This window comes from Merops nubicus, unplaced genomic scaffold (genome assembly GCF_000691845.1).
Source record: "Merops nubicus isolate BGI_N331 unplaced genomic scaffold, ASM69184v1 scaffold16003, whole genome shotgun sequence".
Lineage (NCBI taxonomy): Eukaryota > Metazoa > Chordata > Aves > Coraciiformes > Meropidae > Merops > Merops nubicus.
Genome location: NW_008597123.1, coordinates 3,621 through 17,858, shown reverse-complemented (window position 1 = coordinate 17,858; position 14,238 = coordinate 3,621). Strand labels below are relative to the sequence as shown.

Below are 14,238 nucleotides of genomic sequence, written 5' to 3'. Positions count from 1 at the left end.
TGCTCCTGGGGCTGGGGCTGCTCCTGGGGCTGCTCCTGGGGCTGCGTTGCCTCCCGAGCACGCGGAAGCAAACAAACAAACAAGTCTGGAGGAGGGCAACGATGAGACGAGCCTCAGCTGGTTTTTTCCCCCCCTCCTGAATGGCCCTCTTTCATCAGGATCCGTTAGGACAAGTGCTTTTTCAAGCCAGGATATCAAGGGGAAGACACAGTGTTCTGTAAAGCCATCCAGTTCCTGGGGAGCATCAACAGCCGCCACTTCTCTGCTCCGCACAGAATATACGGTCAACCTTTTCTTTTCCTTCTTCTTCTTTTTCTTCTCTTTTAAATGGCTTTAGGAGCAAAAGGATGTGAGTTTTACAGCTCGTTATGAATCTTTTGGAATTTACTGACTTCTGTCTGACTCTTGGGCCAGCACAATGCTTCTGCTGTTCAAAGGAAACCGGTCCAAATTAGTATGTATAAGCCACTCGTTTTTATGCTGCTAACAAATGCTGCTTAGCAGGGCATTTATCACTGCTGCTGAGGGTCAAAAGTTGGGGATGTTCTTTCGTGATGGGGTTTTTTTGTTCTTTAGGAGATTTCTTGAAAAGGCTGGAGTTGTAGTTGTTGGCTGGGACGGGAGGATTTAAGAGTTTATTATTTTAAGTTGGGTCGGAATATCGTGCCTTGCCTTTTTCTCACTTTTCTTTTGTTGAACTCTCTTTCAGAGCAGTTGTGGGCAAAGAGTGTTCCTAGAGCAGGGATGAGGGATGGTGCTGGGCAGTTTTGCCCTTTCAGTATGGTGTAAAACACAAGGTTTTGCAAAGAGGCACCCGGGTGAGTTCCCTCTGTACAGCACCGTGCTGCTCGTATGGAAACGGGAAGAAAAACCATGGAAATCAGGGAGTGCTGGGGGGGCACGGGCAGTCTGGGTCACAGCAAGCTCTGCCTGCTAAGCTGGGGTGCAATTCAAGCAGCAAACATTGCAATTAAAAAAGAAATCTTGCTCTCAACAGGTCCTTGGGCTTTGCTTTCTGGTTCATTCTCAGGCAGATGAACACACGGTGACAAAAAATTTTGCCCGGTGGGTTGTCCCTTTTCCTGCAGCCACTTTCTGCTCCTGCAGCCACTTTCTGCTCCTGCAGCACAACCTTCTCCTTTGCCTGCAGCTGGGAATATTCTGTGGTGTTGCCAAAGGTTTCCTGACTGCAGGAGAGGAGGACACGAGGAGAGGAGCTGTCGGAGAGGGAGTTTCCGATGCCTTTGGGGAAGGAGCTCTGCCTCTTCCAGGGTTTTACCCGCCGTGGAAATCCCAGGCAGTGCTTAATTAGGGATAAAAGAATATCCTTTGGGATATTTTTTCACTTTACCAAGGAATTCTTGGGACAGGAGTACTGTGAATTATTTCCTGGTGCGTTATCTAACCGGCCCCTTCCTCTTCGCTGGAAAATGAGATGAGTATGTGTGAAGGAATATCCTCTACACCCTGCTGCTGCCTCTGTGGAACTCAGGGCCTTTTTTAACACTTTCCTGCAAGGTCTGGGGTGTGAAGGAAACGAGGCTCTTCCTGGCTGCCTTGGGGGATGACCAGAACTCCCATGTGTGGGCTCCTTGCTGTGGCAGGGAGAGCAGAGCCTGGCGGGCACTGCAGATCCTGGGCGAGCTCAGCACGTCCCCTGGGGAGAGTGGTGAGTGCTGGGGTGCTGCACCAGTGCAAGTGGAGAAAACCTTGTTTCCATTAGCCTGCAGCTGCCCTGCTGGCATTTTCTTGATCTGATATGGGGTTGTGGAGCCTGGAATTTAGGTGAAAATTTCCCATCGCTTTTTAGAAGCAGCTGAAATCTCAAATTTAAGCCTCAGCCAGATTTTTCTGGGAATTTTGCACCTCGGCTGCAAAACGAGGGGAAGCTTCGTGTGGGAACCTTGGCTGTGCCCTCAGAGGAGGGAAAAGAACTTGCAGCAGGAGCTGGAAAGGTGTGAAATCCACTGTAGCATAAGTAACTCCTGTGTAGCACAGGCTCATCATGGAGCGTTTGTATTTTGGAGATGTCAGTAATGAATGATGATCTGTGTTTGGAAGTTGGGCTCTGTCACAGGGACTGTCTCTTGTGGTGGTTTGAGCTGTGTAGAAGTGTGGTGTAAGCAGTTACTGTGGCAACTGAAAGCTGGCTGAGATGAGGTTGATTTTCAGCTGTGTGGGAAACAGGACTTTGGGCTTGGGCTGGTGCTTGCTGGAACTACTGGTTTTACTCAGCCTGCCCTCCAGTTGGGTTCTGAGGCCTGTGTGTCGTTGGGCTCAGTGTGTTTGCACATCCCAGGCCCTGCCTTCACCTCTGAAGCCTTTTCCAGAAGGGCTGTATCTACCCAGAGCAGAGCAAAATCTTTGCTGCTGTGCTGGTTGTTGGCTCCCCTGAGGTTCCAGCACAGTTTCCTCTCTTGTGATGTGTGGGTTGCATCTGCCCTCCCTTCCTCTTTGAACCTACAGACAATTCATGGTCGTGTGTTCTTTGTTTTTTCCATTCCAAAGACATCTCTAGTACTGAAATGAGTAGGAACTGCCTGACTCGGAGCCTTGATCTTCAGTCATTTTACAGGCCTAAGCCTGTACAAAGTCTTACCCTCCACTAGTTTTAAGCTGCAGAGTTTGATAATCAAATGATAAAGTCATTTCCAGCCCACGACAGCTCAGGCAAGTATCTCCTGCCGTGGCCAAGCAATAAAACATTGGTGGGTAATGGCAGATGAGTAACCCTGGAGCCCAGTGGCAGGACCACACTTGGGGAACAGCTTCTCCTGGCAAAATCCTGTTGTGTTCCACCAAGGGGAAGCCCTTCCTTCTCTGGGCATACTGACCTGAGCATGTGTTCTGCTGATGTTTCCCTTCAGTTGACTTCTTCTGTCGTTTGTCTTCCAGCCTAAGCGAGAGCTTTTTCATGGTGAAAGGTGCTGCCCTTTTCCTACAACAAGGAAACAGCTCCCAGGGCCAGCGAAGCCTCCAGCATCCTCACAAGCATGCAGGTAGTGGATTAAATCCCCTCCTGAAATGATGGTTCCACCCTCGCTCTGCTGCTCACCCCATCCACACGGGTGGACAGGCTGATAGCCCGTGTGGGTGGGTGGATGACTCTTCTCATGGTCACAGTAGGCTTTGTACACCCTGCTGAAGAAAAGCAGGTTTTCAGCCCACTCCATTGGAATGGGAACATAGGATTGTTGTTTAAACTTTTGTCATTCTCTCAGAACTGTCACTGGAGCAGCACTCTGCAGACACAACGGGGTTCTTCAGGCAGGGGGAGCCTGCTGAGCCAGAAGCTCAGTGCTGAGCCTGTGTCCCTGTTCTCCACAGATAAAGAAACATCACTTGTGCTTCAGAGATTGGATCTTTGCCTTCCCCTTTGGCCCGTGGGGAGGAAATTTGGGTGGGCTGAGTCATGGGGCTCTAGCACCTCTTCTGTAGTTACCACAGTCCTGATCCAGCACAGCAGGGACCTTGCTCTCAGGGCTCTCCCAGCCTCCAGAACACCAAGCTTGAGATTTTTGGTGTCAATGCTGACAGCATGTGTTTTTTTTTGAAACCACTTGTTGCTGGGCTCATCAGATGTTGCTGGTGAGAGTGAGGAACGTTTTCATGTGCTTTGGGTCTCTGGATAGATGTATGTTTCTTAGCTCCTTATGTCCCCTTTCCTGCTTTCAGGAAAATCCCCTTTCCAGTTAACTCATCCCAATCTGGCCTGTAACAGTTGATCATGGTTTAAGAACAGACTGTCCTTCCTACAGACTCCTCCAGTGTGCCAGACTGGCAGGAAGAAATGGTGGGGAGCTGGTGAATGTCCCTCAGGGGTGATAAGCAAGTAGAGGGCTCAGGGAAGTGGATTCTACTTGCCCAGTGACTTTATGCACTCTGTTTGACAGTGCTGGAGTAAGTGATTCCTAAGTAAGAAGCCATCAGAGCATTTGGAGAGCAGGAGCATGTGGAAAGGCACAGTGTGGTACTGTGTGTCTGCTGCTCAGTAAACACTCCAAGCACAAAGAGGGTGTTTGAATGCCAAGCTTGGCTTTGGGTTTCTTTAATTGTCAGCAATTTCATATACCCAGCAAACATCCTACGGAAGGAATTTTATCTTGTGTGGAAAGTTATGAGTGCATTACTGAGCTATGAGATGTGAACTGCTTTTATTTTCTTGTAGATTCCTTGTGCCTTTCACTGGCTTTTGCCAAACAGAAATGTACTCACTGCTCTAGAGCCAAGGGACCTGTTGTGTGAGCAGCACTTTGAGGTAGAAGGGACCCAGCACCCAAGCCAGGCTGTGGTGCAGCCCTTCCTCCTCAGAAGCTGCTCGTGTTCAGACATACCCTCCATAAGGCCAGGGAGGTGGATCCCACAACTCTCTGGGTGTTTCACAAGTCAAAGTTTTTCTTTGCTCCTTTGTTCGGCAGGAAGAAATGGTGGGGAGCCCTCTTGATTTAATCAGAGTTGTTCCTCCTTCCTTTTCCTCCACTGTCCTCAGTGCCTGTATCTTTCTGTCTTCTCTGAGATGCTGTTACAGGAAGAGTTTCAGCATTTGTGCCAGTTCTAGGTGGGTTCAGTATATTTGGTAGCTTCAAAATACCACGAGGTTGAGTTCTCCCAAGGCCAGATAATGCTCACCCAAGAAGCTTGCTCCTGTTCCTATTCCCTGGGACAGCAAAGTCCATTGGCCTCCCTTAAATGGTATTTTTTTGACTTGGAAACATCCATTTTTATTAAAGGTCAAGACTTTGTCTGTTCTTAGTGCAGCAAGAGCCCCTTTCTGATTATTTCTCTGCTTTTTCTGCAGGTGATTTGCCCCAGCACCTCCAAGTGATGATCAACCTCCTTCGCTGTGAGGACAGGATCAAACTGGTAAGAAAAGATGTGTTCTCTGGCTCTCCTCAGAGGTTTGTGGAGAACATTGGCCATTCCTAGGTTTTAGAGTCAGCTTAACCACATGCTGGCTGCCAGCTCTCCCACATTTTCCTGTCCCCTTCTTTTGCCTTGGTCCTTCCATCCAGGTAAGGAGTTCAGTCAGGAAACTGGTCGGTCTGAAGTGTCTTTGTTTTCTTAGATTTAATTTGCCAATCAGCTGACAAACACTGGAACAGGAGAAAAGGCTGGAGCTTGCTGATGCTCGTGGGCACTAAGTCTTGAAATAGCATCCACGTGGGTCTGGTCTTTTCAAGAAATCTGCAGAGCTATAAAAGTCACTGCAGAAAAGTCTACAGCACTCATCCCCTCCAGCATGACTGACGTATTCCAGTGAAGGTGTGTGAGTGGGAGAGTCCTCTGAGCCTCCTTCTGTCCTCAGTTCAGCACACAACCAATATTTTTACCAACTTTCTAGTTGAACCTCTTTAAAACAAATCTTCAGGTGATATTTTGTAGTATTCCCCCCAGCTGGGGCAGGGAATCCAGGCTGATCTTCACCCTACCCAACGCCGAGTCGAACCGGCAACTAGCCTTGCTGGAAGGCAGAGTGTCTGTCCCTGTGTCTTCCATACTGCAGCTTTTGGGCCAAATGACACCTTGAAAAAAATCATTAGGCAGGAACAGAGGTGCTAATTCCCCAGGAGGTGGTTTGCAGAGCTTGGTGACCCTTTTGCAGGCGGTGCGTTTGGAAAGCGTGTGGACAGACCGCGTCCGGTACATGGTGGTTGTGTACAGCAGTGGAAGACAGGACACAGAGGAGAATATTCTGCTGGGTGTGGACTTCTCCAGCAAGGAAAGGTATGTCTGAGGCAGGCTCTGGAAAGCCTGTCAACACCAAACTGTCCCCCAGGTGGTCGATGTACATTTGTCTGCAAACTCTAACAAAAGAGAGGACTTGCGTTGAGTTTTCTGACTCATTCCGGGGACAAGAGGCTGATTTTTGTTCCCAAAATCTTGCAGTCTCCTTGGAATCTTGAGGCAGCTGTGGGCAAAGTGTGGTCGTTTGCTGTCTGCTCACTACAAACTGCTCTTGCAGACAGGTTTGCAAAACTGGAATTTATTCTGTCCACCAGACTTGAAGTCTGTTGATGGTGTGACGCGATGGAGCTGGTCTTGAGGGGAGGGGAATAGCTCAGCTGCCAAATAACATCAGAAAACAATCCTGCTAAAGCACCTCCAAAACCAACAAACAAATGTGTCAGTAATGAGCTGTTTCTTTTGTCTGACTGATAAGAGCACGTAATATTTTGAAAGGCAAATAAAACATTTTGTTATCGTGGCCCCTCTTGTGTTATTCCAGCTCTAGGTGAGTAAACCAAGGCAGAAAAGCTCTTGGCTCAGAGAGACAGGGCTGGTTTGGCAGAGCTTCCAGCCTGGTGTTTCTGTCCTCTGATGGTTCAGCAAGCTGCCTGTGCTGTGCTGGTGCAGCCAGTGTGACTTTTGGTTTCTTTTTGGGAAACCTTTGGGGTTGGTTCTGTCACTGTGTGTGGAAGGGGAGAGCTCTTGCACTGCAAAATCTGACACCACCTTCCAGTCGTTGACTTCTGGTGGTTTTTGATGCAAGACAAGAAGAAAGATGGGACATTGATGGCAGTTCCATTCTAACTCACATTAGCTGCCATTTCAGTTGCTGTTTCCCTTGAAATTGAAGATATTTGTTAATTAAGGCTCAGTCTCATTAATAAAGAAGCCCATTGGCATTAGCAGCTTGGCTGAGTGACTCCATGGCTCTGTGCTGGGGCTGATGTGTCACTGCTGAGCTGTAAGTGTTCAAACTGCTGACAGTTTGACTACTTGGGTGCTTTTGTGGCTTATTCCTTTTTACACATGTTTAATAAAAACCATTTTTTTTTCTCACAAAGCTCTGAAGTGCACATTGTCCACATGTGTGCTCAGACTGGCCTGTCGAGTCCTTTGATCTCCTGTAGAAAGCAGCTGAAGGCTTAAAAAAGAAAGGAAAAGACCAAAGCAAAACCTGAGTTTTGTGAGCTGCTGTATGCATCCCAATTTCCTTTAAAAATTTAGTATCTCAGAAGCTTAATTATTGACCCATTGGAAGTTACTGGTCCCCACTATAGAATGGTTTTCTTGCCAGATGGCATCTCTGAAATGAAAGTGCTCTTTTTGGGTAAGGTGAACTCATAAAATCTGGGGTTTGTGTTTCCTACCAGCCAGAGCAAGGATTTGGGAATGGAACAGCCCTTTGAGAGGCCCCTGGGGCTGCTTGGAGGGGGTGTGTGGCTGCTCTGCCACCTACCAGGGCTCACTTTCTGCCCTGCCTTAGCTGGATCTCCTCAGCCAGGTCACTGGTCTGCTGCTGTGTCCTGCCAGGGAACTGCCCTGTGCTGAGCCCACGAGCGTGGGAGAGCAGGGAGGGTGATGGGGCAAATACCCCAGTGCTTGCTGGCAGGCTCTGGAGGGGGAGAGAAGAGCTGGTCATCTTGATTCTTCCTTCTGTGATGTTTCCCCAGCCCTGTGGAGCCATCACCTTGCTAATACCAGAGCAGATTTTTAGACTTCAGCTGCCCATCTTCTGCGCTATGCATTTGGTGGCCTAAGGTATTAGTAGGATTTGCTAGAGCAAGACTTGAGGATTTTAAAAATTCAAGAGTATTAATAATTTAGGATATTGGCATGACTGTGTGCAGCCTATATTTAACATCCTGTGGAACCATCTCTTCCAGTAAAAGCTGCACCATAGGAATGGTTCTTCGTCTGTGGAGCGATACCAAAATCCATCTCGATGGCGACGGGTAAGAAACCCCAATAAAAGGCCAGATGCCAATGTCCTTCCCTGCTTGGGAGCTGCTTTAGGAGACATTCTCCATCCCCTTGCAAATGAAATTCCAATTTTGGATTCAGGGCTGCAGTCCTCTTGTTCAGACAGTGAGTTTTTGTCTTGCTGTTTGAGTCTTTGCTCAGACTGCTCCACGGAGCCTGTGATGCCCAGTGGGTGTTCTCTGAAATGCCACTCGAGGGGTGGAGCTCCTGCTCCTGGCAGCCTGTGCTGGGAGGGGTGTCTTTGCCATTCTTATTTGGGAGGGTGTTGGAAAATTGGTGATACAAACCCTCAGCCCTGAATGTTTTGGCTGTGGGTGCCCCATACCTGCCTCAGTGTGTAGGGTGCTGCTTGTGACACAGGGAAGAGCAGTGTCTGACTGATGGTTTTTTCTCTTTCTGTTAGTGGCTTCAGTGTGAGCACTGCAGGGAGGATGCACATCTTCAAGCCAGTGTCAGTGCAAGCCATGTGGTAAGTGTGTTTAATTACCTTCACTGAGAAAGAGATTAAAATAGATTAAAACCAAATAAACAACCTGCACTTCAGCATTCTCCGTAATTGGTGTTTTGGGAGATGCAGCAGAGATGCTGCTTCCTGGGGTCAGCAGGTAGCTGTGGGAATACTGATCTGAAACCAGGATCATAGAATTGGTTTGGTTGGAAGAGACCTTTAAGATCAAGTCCAACCATCCCCCAGCACTGCCAGGTCCCCACTGCCCCGTGTCCCTCACCCCACATCTCCACGGCTTGGAACCCCCTCGGGGACTCCACCACTGCCCTGGGCAGCCTGGCACAGCCCTGGGCAACCCTCCAGGGGAAGAAATTGTTCCTCAGCTCCAACCTCAACCTGCCCTGGAGCAACTTGAGGCTGTTTCCTCATCCTATCACTTGTCCCTTGGGAGCAGAGCCCGACCCCCCCCTGGCTCCAGGCTCCTGTCAGGAGCTGTGCAGAGCCAGAAGGTCTCCCCTGAGCCTCCTTTTCTGCAGGATCATAGAACAGAATCACTGAATCATTAATGTTGGAAATGATCTCTAAGATCATCAAGTCCAACCATCGACCCAACACTTAACCACGTCCCAAGTGCCACATCCACATGTTTTCTGAACACTTTGAGGGATGGTGACTCCACCACCTCCCTGGGCAGCCTGGGCAAATACCTCAAATCTTCTGCTTCTGTTCAGAGCAGCTGCATGCCCTTCAATATAAGGGAAATGGTACCAGTGAGATGCATAAATATGAAAGACCAACATGAATTTGTCAGGCTGCAAACCCCATCTCTTTTCTCACTGCATATTTTTCTGACTGGCTGAAGGAGGAGTCTGGGGACTTGCTGCCAATCTTGATGGCATTCCCCATGTTCTGCCTCATGACTGAGGCCAGGCTGGGGTTCCTGCTGCACAGAAACATTCCATGCTGCCCCGGGTGCCTGTTCACCTTTCAGCTCCTGTCACCCCTCCCATGTGCAGGGATTCCAAAACACTGAAGCAGAGGTGGCTGAATCAGCAGCAGTGGCTGTGCCAGCAGATTCCTCCATGAAGTGGCTGCTCCTCAGCCCTGCACAGAACAAATGCTGCAGCTCCTTGGGCCTGGGCAGTTTGCTGGCTGCTGTTGGGGCCTTGAGAGGTCCCTCTCCTTGTGGCATCTGGTAGGGAGAAGATAGAGATGTAGAGAAGGATGTTGTGATTTGATACAGAAACAAATGAAACTCTTGTTCCTGTCAGTTTTGAACTCAGCCCCTCCTGTTGGCAGCTTCAGATGTGGTTAATGTATTCAGTACAATGACATCTTCAGAGTAGAGCCTTAAAAAAAGAAAAAAGAAGAGGAGGGGGGAGCAGGAGGGAAGGAAAGAAGTAGTAATGCTAGAATTTGCAAAAACAAATGACCCAATCTGGGCCTTGTCCCTGGAGCATGTCAGGGGCCAAGAATGCTGGTAAATAGGCATTTGACTCCTTGCTGAAGGTGGCTTGAAAATTGTCCATGTTCTTTATTTTCCTTTGGTCTGGCTTTAGGAGTTAGCTAATGATTAGATCCCAGAGAGACTTGTGCCTTGTGCTTGCCTGTTAATCAGGAGAAGATTTCAGCCTCTGCCTTGGACTGGCTCTTGAGAAGGTCTCCAAGGTGCAGTTTGTACAAATAAATCTGCTGCTCTCAGAAACCAAACTGCAGCAAAACAATGCTGAAACTCTTCTTCCTCTGTGAAAATCCCCCAGATCTTGCTCTGGCTCTTGCTGCTGCTCACATCTGCCCACGTTTGTTCTCCAAACTTGCAGGTCTGCTTTACAGATCCTCCATAAAGCCTGTGAAGTGGCAAGAAGGTACAACTACTTCCCAGGGGGGATGGCTTTGGTCTGGGCCACGTACTACGAAAGCTGCATCAGCTCTGACCAGAGCTGCATCAACGAGTGGAATGCCATGCAGGATTTGGAGTCCACCCGCCCCGACTCCCCAGCTCTGTTTGTGGACAAGTCAGTTCTGAATTTTCTTAGAAGAAGTTGGCTTGGCTCAGGGAGAGAATTCTCCCCTGCTCCCTTTTCTTCCTCCGGTGGTTCATTTCCTTTCTTTTCGAGTCTTTGAATGGTTTTCTTTCATTATTCTCCTAAAAATGGGGTTTAATACAAGTCTTCACTACCTCTGCTCTGTACTGGATGAGCTGCACCACGTGTTTGCTGCCAGCTTGCAGACATCTTCTCCTTTTCCTTCTCAGGCCAACGGAGAGGGAGCGAACAGAACGGCTCATTAAAGCCAAGCTCCGGAGCATCATGATGAGCAAAGACCTGGAGAATGTGACTTCTAAGGAGGTAAATAGAAAAATTCCACCTCTCTTATCCTTCCTGCTAGCCTCTGTTTCCAGAGAGTGCTGCACTGATGAAGAGACACCAAATGACTTGGTGTCACTGGCTTTTGAGTGTGTGTTTCTAAGTTTTCCCTAAAGGCTCCACTCTTTGGCTTTGCTGGATGGGTTTCCTCAGGAAATCAGGAGAATACCAACATCAGGGTGTGTTTTTCAAGACCTTAGTAACAAGACTTCTAAGTGCATTGGTGAGGGATCTAGAGCCCAGGTCTGGTGAGGAGCAGCTGAGGGACCTGGGGTTGTTGAGCCTGGAGAAAAGGAGGTTGAGGGGAGACCTCACCCTCAACAAAATTCCTTGTCTCCAAAAGGTTGTCTCCTCTTGCTGTTTTTAGAGTAGTACAGAAAAAGCATCTTGCAAAGGAAGCCAGCAGATGTTTCCATTGAGCAGAGGTGATTCTAGGTGATGTGTCCTTTGTTTTCTGCTCTGCAGATACGAAATGAGCTGGAGAAGAACATGAATTGCAACTTGAAGGAATTCAAGGAGTTTATAGACAATGAGATGCTGCTTATCCTGGGCCAGATGGACAAACCATCTCTGATTTTTGATCATTTATATCTGGTAAGCTGCTGTGTCAGGAGCTCCAGGAGAGCAGGAGGCTTATGGGGGGGGTGAGATCTGACAAGTCACTGGTTTTAGAAGCTGGGTTCAGTGGTTTTGGATCCTGGTGCTCAGGCTGAGCATGAGCAGGAGGAGGCACAGCACTGTCCCCTCTGCACAGCCTTTACCCCAAGACTTATTTTCTGTGTGAAAGCCCCCAGCAGAGAAGCCCTTTTTCCTAGCTACATTCTCCTTTCTGGGGGCTGATAGTATGGTTCTTTCCTTGGGGGGGTTGATGCTGTTTCAGGACATGCAGTGGCACAGCTCAAATTCTCTCTCTTCACACTCATTTTCTATTTCTAGCAGTGAAGATTTTCTTCTCTGTCCAACAAAAGCTCTGGCTGTGGGTGCTGGGTCACTGTCTCTTCTTGACCAAGCCCACAAATTTCTGCAGGCATGGCCAGAGCTTTGTAAAGGATAAGGCTGAGTGAAGGTGATGTGCTGCTCCAGCTTGTGCAGAAGCAGAGAACCGTGTGTTTTCTCCAGTCTCTTGCCACTAGATGGTACTCCAGGCAAAACCAGGGGCTGCCAGGCTGAACAAAGACTTGCTGGAGAGAACACATTTGTGCCCGTTATGCTTGGGTCTTCTTTTTTCCTGAACAGAATCAGAGGAAGTGCTCCTGTCTGAGGGCAAAATCTGCTTTTTAAAGCTTTCTGTTTTGCAGGTATGGGGGAATTCACAGTCTAGCTTTCAAAATTTGCCTTGCTTCTCACAGACCTTTGATCCCAGTCGTGCCAAACGTCCTCTTTTTATTTCCTTCCACTATTTATCTCTGTGGTGAAAAATGCAGAGTGGCTGTGGGGGGCAGATCTGGGATGTGCTCAGCCACATGTGGGCTTAGAATGAAGTCCTTGGGTGAGGATGTAATGTCCTTGTCCCCTCCTTCAGGAGGTCCCTGCCTGTTTAGGACAGGACATCTCTGCTGAGCTGCAGTGCTGGCTGCCCCACTGCTGTATTCCCCTGTTAGAGGCTATTACCAATAGTTCAGGCAGCAACTAAGGAAGTTTTCTGAGGCTGGGGGACTGCAGAACCTCAGGAAAAGGGGAGGCTCTTGAACTCCTTTGAAATGTGTGTTTTGTGGCTGTTGCAGGGCTCTGAGTGGAACGCCTCCAACCTGGAGGAGCTGCAGGGTTCTGGGTGAGTACTGCACCTTTCAAGCACCAGCCTTGGGCTCTGAAACCTCCACTTGTTTGCTTTTCACTTACATTCAGCTCTCCTGAGAGTACACATGACATTTGTAGACTGTAGGGATGAGTTAGGGCCCGTTGCCAGTGATGTGGGCAACTTAATGTGGGGACCTTGGTGGAGAAACCTTTCCTACCTCATTTCAGTCAGGTGTAGGGTGATAATAACAAAACTCCTCCTCAGTGAAGCACACCAAGACCTCTGAGCTCCACCCAGGACGTGGCAGCAGCAGAGCATGAAGGGGCCACACAAGTGGTTGTGTCAGGTGTGGATTCTTCAGGCTGCAGAAGGGCAAATACAACAGCAAGAAGCTTAGGGGGGAAAGAACTCTGTGTACATGGTGCAGAACTTCCTGTGGATGAGCCATCTCCACCTCTCCTGCCTGGACAGGCAGCTGCAGGGCTGTCTTTCACCACGCTCTCATCACTTCTTGGCTTTCATGCTTTTTGGATGAGTGAGATTTTTGTGCATCAATATTTGCTGCTCGCCCAAGGCATCCACCAACCTCCCCGTGAGGACCTGAAAACTGTTGCTCAACAGCATGACTACAAATGTTTAGTTTGGAGTCCTTAGGAGCAGATGTCTGAACATCTTTTGAAGAAGTAAATTGACCAGCACATTAATTCTTCTGATCTACAGGGAAGGCAGCTTGACTTGCAGTGTCTAAAAGTCAAAACTGGGCAAATTCTCAAACAAATATCCCGTGTCCTTGATTTGTCTGAATGATAGGAGGTAATAAATGGAGATGAGCCTCTGCTCTCCATGGGTACATCATAATCCCTGCTGTAACATTTGGCAGGGATCAAGAGATACCATGTGCCTCTCATTTTTTGTCAGAAAGAAGGGAAAAGGATGGCTTTGCAGCTAACCCCTGCAGCTGAAAATGGTGATTCTTCTCTCAGCCTCCCAGAAGCTGCACGTGGCACACAGCAAGCAGCTTCTGCTGAGGTGACCAACCCTCAGCAGACAGGGCAGAATCAACTTCTACCTCCCATGCCCAAGGTCTTTAGATACTTGGAATGGGATGTGCTGGTGCTGAGAGGTGGAAGAGTGGACATCACATGTGTGACCTGTGTCACTGGGCGTCCCAGGGCTTCAGGATTAGGGCTGTGGGCAAAACTTTGTGTCCAGATTTCATGGAACTGACCCACCCTGTGAAGCCTTTCAGGAGCAGGGGCAGTTCAGCTTGGTTTCTTTGTTCTTCCCCAGCATTGACTACATTCTGAACGTGACCAGGGAGATTGATAATTTCTTCCCAGGGCTCTTTGCCTACCACAACATCCGGGTGTACGACGAGGAGACCACGGACCTGCTGGCTCACTGGAATGAGGCCTACCACTTCATAAACAAGGCCAAGTGAGTGCCCTGGGGGACACAACTTGGTGTGAGAGCACACTGGGGCCTGGCACCATGCCCTGAGGGCTCCATCTGGCATGGAGCTGGGCCCCTGGCAGCGGGGCTAGCGAGTGCTGCTGTTGTCAGGAGTTTTCCTGGAATTTCCCTGTACCTTGGATCTTCCTGTACTGGCATTAACCTGCTCCTACCCTATGATATTTTTTATTATTATTATTATTGCTTTGTTTGGCTTCCAAGAGGAAATGAGGCCATCTCCTCAAGGAGTTCTGGACATACCCCAGCACACATCCGTGTTGGGCTGGCCCCAGCTGGCTCTGAGGGTGAGAGATGGTGACAGAACCCATCAAACCCTGCTGGGCTCTTACACTTGGGTTCTTCCTGCTTGTGTCTGTGTCCTGAGACTTGGGTGGGCAGGAGGCTTTCTGGTGGGCTCTGACATGGTGGTGTGGTTGAGGCTGCCCTCCTCTAACTTCTTGTGAGGCCCTGGCCCCGGCTGCCCAGGGAGCTGGGGGAGGCCCCCTCCCTGGAGGGGGTCCAAAAAC

The 14,238-nt window shown here is 49.1% G+C and overlaps 1 protein-coding gene across 1 annotated transcript in view; it reads left to right on the top strand.

The window, feature by feature from the left end:
• Nucleotides 1-389: 389 nt before the first annotated feature.
• The window catches only part of LOC103769425 (protein phosphatase Slingshot homolog 1-like), a gene marked incomplete at its 3' end in the record, with an annotated part of 17,461 nt that continues 3,612 nt past the window's right edge, over nt 390-14,238 (top strand). The window contains exons 1-11 of the mRNA XM_008936623.1: nt 390-454; nt 2,896-2,999; nt 4,799-4,863; nt 5,603-5,724; nt 7,611-7,679; nt 8,111-8,176; nt 9,976-10,170; nt 10,410-10,503; nt 10,987-11,115; nt 12,246-12,292; nt 13,550-13,696. Coding sequence (XP_008934871.1) covers nt 2,915-2,999; nt 4,799-4,863; nt 5,603-5,724; nt 7,611-7,679; nt 8,111-8,176; nt 9,976-10,170; nt 10,410-10,503; nt 10,987-11,115; nt 12,246-12,292; nt 13,550-13,696 — 1,019 coding nt within the window. The remainder of the gene's footprint in view (nt 455-2,895; nt 3,000-4,798; nt 4,864-5,602; nt 5,725-7,610; nt 7,680-8,110; nt 8,177-9,975; nt 10,171-10,409; nt 10,504-10,986; nt 11,116-12,245; nt 12,293-13,549; nt 13,697-14,238) is intronic.